Here is a 3795-nt window from a genome sequence, read left to right as displayed (position 1 = left end):
TCAGAAGGAGGATCAACCAGATCCCAAGTGTGTGCTTTTTCAAGTGCCTGTAATTCTTCTTGCATTGCTTGTTGCCAATTTGGGTTTGAGGAGGCTTCTCTGAATGTCTTAGGTTCATGTTGATGAAGAATAGTAGAAAAGCAATGGTAATCAAGAAGATGAGGAGGTGGATTTCTTACCCTGGAAGAACGAGCAGGAGGAGGAGGCATGACGGTAGGAGCAGGATCATCGTCCGGTCTGGAATCATCGGGAGATGGAGAAGGCGGAGGAACAGGAGGCTGTGGAGGGTCACTCGAGATAGAACCTGTAGAATCATCACTAGGAAAAAGATCAACACTGGGGATCAACAAGTTGACCAACAGAAATAAGATTGAAGTTTAATTTGGGAATGTAGTAAGTATCAGGAAGATTAAGAGATGACTGAGATATAGAACCCTTGTGTGTTGCATGCAAGAGGGAGCCATTTGCAGTATTGACAGAAGGTCCATTTGTAGTTGCAGACATGGACGAGAAAATATTACGCAACGGAGACATGTGATTAAAGCAACCCGAGTCAAAGTACCATTTAGAAGTACCTGGAAGGCTCGATAAAGCAGCAGGGGTATTACCAGAAACAGAGAGAAGACGCTGTAGAAGAGATGCAATATCAGATAGAGAGACAGTGGTAGGTTCAGTAGTAGCAACAACAGTAGAAGCAGGCGCAGGACGTGGTGGACGAGTAGGACAGGTAGTAAGCAAATGTCCCGAGAGCTTGCAATAACGGCAGAACAACTGTGAACAATGGTAGCTAATATGCCCTTTCTGGTGGCATGTGCGACATTCAACAGAGGGACAGCTGGAGAACGGGTGCCCGAAACGGTTACAGTTGCGACAGAAGGCCCCCTTTCTGTCTGTGGCAGCAAAAACATCTGACTTTTTCATAAAAGTATTCATAGAGAACAAGGAGAGGAGAGAAAAACTGCAATTTCGGAGCAGAAAATGAGAAAACGGATGGCAAAATCGGAAAGAGCTCACCAAAAAATCTTAGGGAGGGTCCCACTTGTCTGCCACGTCAGCGCCACGTCAGCAGCCACATCAGCGCCACGTCAGGGCAACGGAGACACGTGGCAGTCCGTGAGAGGATGAAGAGGACGAGCTGGCGTCGAGGTGGCGGCCGGGTCAGCGCGCATATTTAAAACAACGAAATAAAAAAAATGCATAAACTGATAAAACGGGTGTAGATGGAACTGCCGGAAGGAAGCGCAGATGGAACTGCCGCTAGTTTGAAGGAAGCGCAGACGGAACTGCCGCTTGTTTTAAGGAAGCGCAGACGGAACTGCCGCTATCTGAAGGAAGTGCAGATGGAACTGCCAGAAAGAAACGCAGACGGAACTGCCACGGGAGAATGCAGACGGAACTGCCACGAGTAAAATGCAGACGGAACTGCCACGGGAGAACGCAAACGGAACTGCCACGAGAGAACACAGACGGAACTGCAACGAGAGAACATAGACGGAACTGCCACGAGAGAACGGAGACGGAACTGCCGAAAGAGAGCGAAAACTATATGATTTCTTCATGAGAATAGGTAAGTAGCGGATGACAATGGTGTTTGATCATTCAACTTAAGGAAAACAACCTATCCTCTTCAAGGAGGATACCATGGCTCTGATACCATATTAGAAACAAGAGACTGAGAGAGTAAACTGAAAGGTGTATTATTGAGTTGTGTTCAAAAGTACAATATACAAGAGGTATTTATAGGTGCTAAATGAATCAGAGTAATAAAGGCATAGAATCCGACAGACTTTAGTGTATAAATAAATTTTTGAAAGAAAAATGTTGAGCTCAATTTTTTTTATTTTATATTTATTTAGTATTACATCTAAAAAGGTAAAATTGATTTGTCAAGTCAAGACGTGTATCTGTTTTCTTTTCTAAATAAAATTTACATCAAAAGAATTTATATGCAACATTTTTTTTTTTGTGAGCACCTTTTGTTTGTGTAATAGATATACAATATTAATTGTTCACATTGGACCCTTTTATCATCTCTACATAACCAGTGCAAAATTGGGGGTGATTGTCTTATTCCCTCTTATTCCTTTGTATTTCAAGAAGCTAAGCCCACTTTTTAGTGCATAGAAATACTTTTTAAATCAACCACTTTACACGTCCGAAAAAAAAAATCAACCACTTTAAGCCTCGTTTTCCGACCAAAAAGGAAAGAAAAAGATTCGTTAGTCCTTAAAACAAGATTCCTTGAATTTATTGAATCCATAAATAAACAAATGAAGAATATATGAGTCTACCATAGCGATTAATTAACCCTAAACATAGAACGAAGATAAATAACATAAGAAAAGAAAAGAATGGTCCTACAACACTTCAACTCAAATCTATATTTATATTTATCAATATCAATGCTAATACACTGTGATATTTCATACTGTTTTCAAATAAATAAACCAATTAATAAATAAAATACCACTATATATCAGATAATCTGATCAGAAAGAGAAGGAAGTCTTCGATAAAAGTTGGCAGAAACGGAAGGCATGTCATCACGAAACCTTGGATGGCGAAAGTAATAGAAACCAGCTCCCAACACAAAACCTTTAAACGGCACCACGTAGAACACCAACGACAACACGAAGCACAAAACGGCAAACATCGCCGTCGCCCTTGGGTCCCGCCAACTGAACAGAGCTTCCAATCGCTCTCCCTGAGCTGCCACGTCACCAAGCAAAGTCTGCGCCCTCCCCGCAAGCGCCCGCACCCTATCGTACCTGATCCGCACCACCTCCGGGGACCTCGTCGTCGGAAACCCGTCAAACTCCTCATCCAGCTCGTCCAAACTCACCATGTCCACACACGAAACCCTCGGATCCATGCTCTGTGGGACCCTCTGCCGGTAACGGAATCTCAACAGAAGAATCAAGAAGCAATACATGAATGCAGTGGGTAGAACGAGAGAAGGGCAGAAGACTATTGCCAAAAGAAGCACGTGCATTAGAATAGTAGTGGGAGGATGCACCCACCTTCGGATCCCGTCAAACCAACGCGCCAGAGACGCGGCGCGTGAGATGCAACTAATCACCCTGAACCAATTCGCCTTGCTTCGTCTCATGCTCCACACGTGAGTGTCTGAATCTAACATGAACTGAACCACCTCATGACCCAAGGGCGGTTCAGACCGGGCCAGTCGAGCCGTCACGATCCTCATAGCCATGTGACGTAGAATATCTTGTTGGGCTGGACCGAATGGTTTCACATAATGCATTCTTGGAAGAATTGGGCTAGTGTAGGCCTGCATTAAACTCAACCACGACGAGCATGAAAATCTCACTGCAATTTCTATCTCTCCCATCTTCTTGGCTCCACTTGGCAGCAAAACGGTTAGAGAGTAGGAATGAACGTAAACCCGGTTGGTGTCCAACGTGGACAAACGCACGCGAATTTTCCCCAATCTAACATCTTTATTCAGCTTCCCCTCTTCAGAACGCTTGTACCTTCCGTTATCGAACACACCAATTGTGAGGACTGTGCAAGGGTCATAAACATCCCATGTGTATTGTTCATTCCATCGCGGGTTAAACCGGTCAATGATGGTTCGGGTTCGGATCCACTTGGGTCCATATTTGGCCACCGCGAAAGCATCGGTAGTGCCACGTGTTCCGTCCTTGGTCTTCACGGGGAGGAGGTTAGTGGCGCCGCGAATTCCCACCTCAAGCAAACCAATTGGAGCCTTGCATAGTTGTTTGGCCGATGCACGAGCGTCGCTAGTCACGTGAGTTGCTTCGTCGATCACGTGAT

At 44.6% G+C, this 3795-nt stretch overlaps 1 protein-coding gene across 1 annotated transcript in view; it reads right to left on the bottom strand.

Annotated features, from left to right (window-relative positions):
- The window catches only part of LOC107621259 (protein QUIRKY), a 3537-nt gene continuing 2027 nt past the window's right edge, over window positions 2286–3795 (bottom strand). Inside the window, exon 1 of the mRNA XM_021113128.1 lies at window positions 2286–3795. This exon is cut by the window's right edge and continues 2027 nt beyond it. Coding sequence (XP_020968787.1) covers window positions 2477–3795 — 1319 coding nt within the window. The 3' untranslated portion in view covers window positions 2286–2476.

The sequence above is a fragment of the Arachis ipaensis genome, chromosome B10, assembly GCF_000816755.2.
Source record: "Arachis ipaensis cultivar K30076 chromosome B10, Araip1.1, whole genome shotgun sequence".
In the NCBI taxonomy this organism is placed as follows: domain Eukaryota; kingdom Viridiplantae; phylum Streptophyta; class Magnoliopsida; order Fabales; family Fabaceae; genus Arachis; species Arachis ipaensis.
Note: the sequence above shows the minus strand (reverse complement) of the source record. Positions and strands in the feature narration are given on the sequence as shown.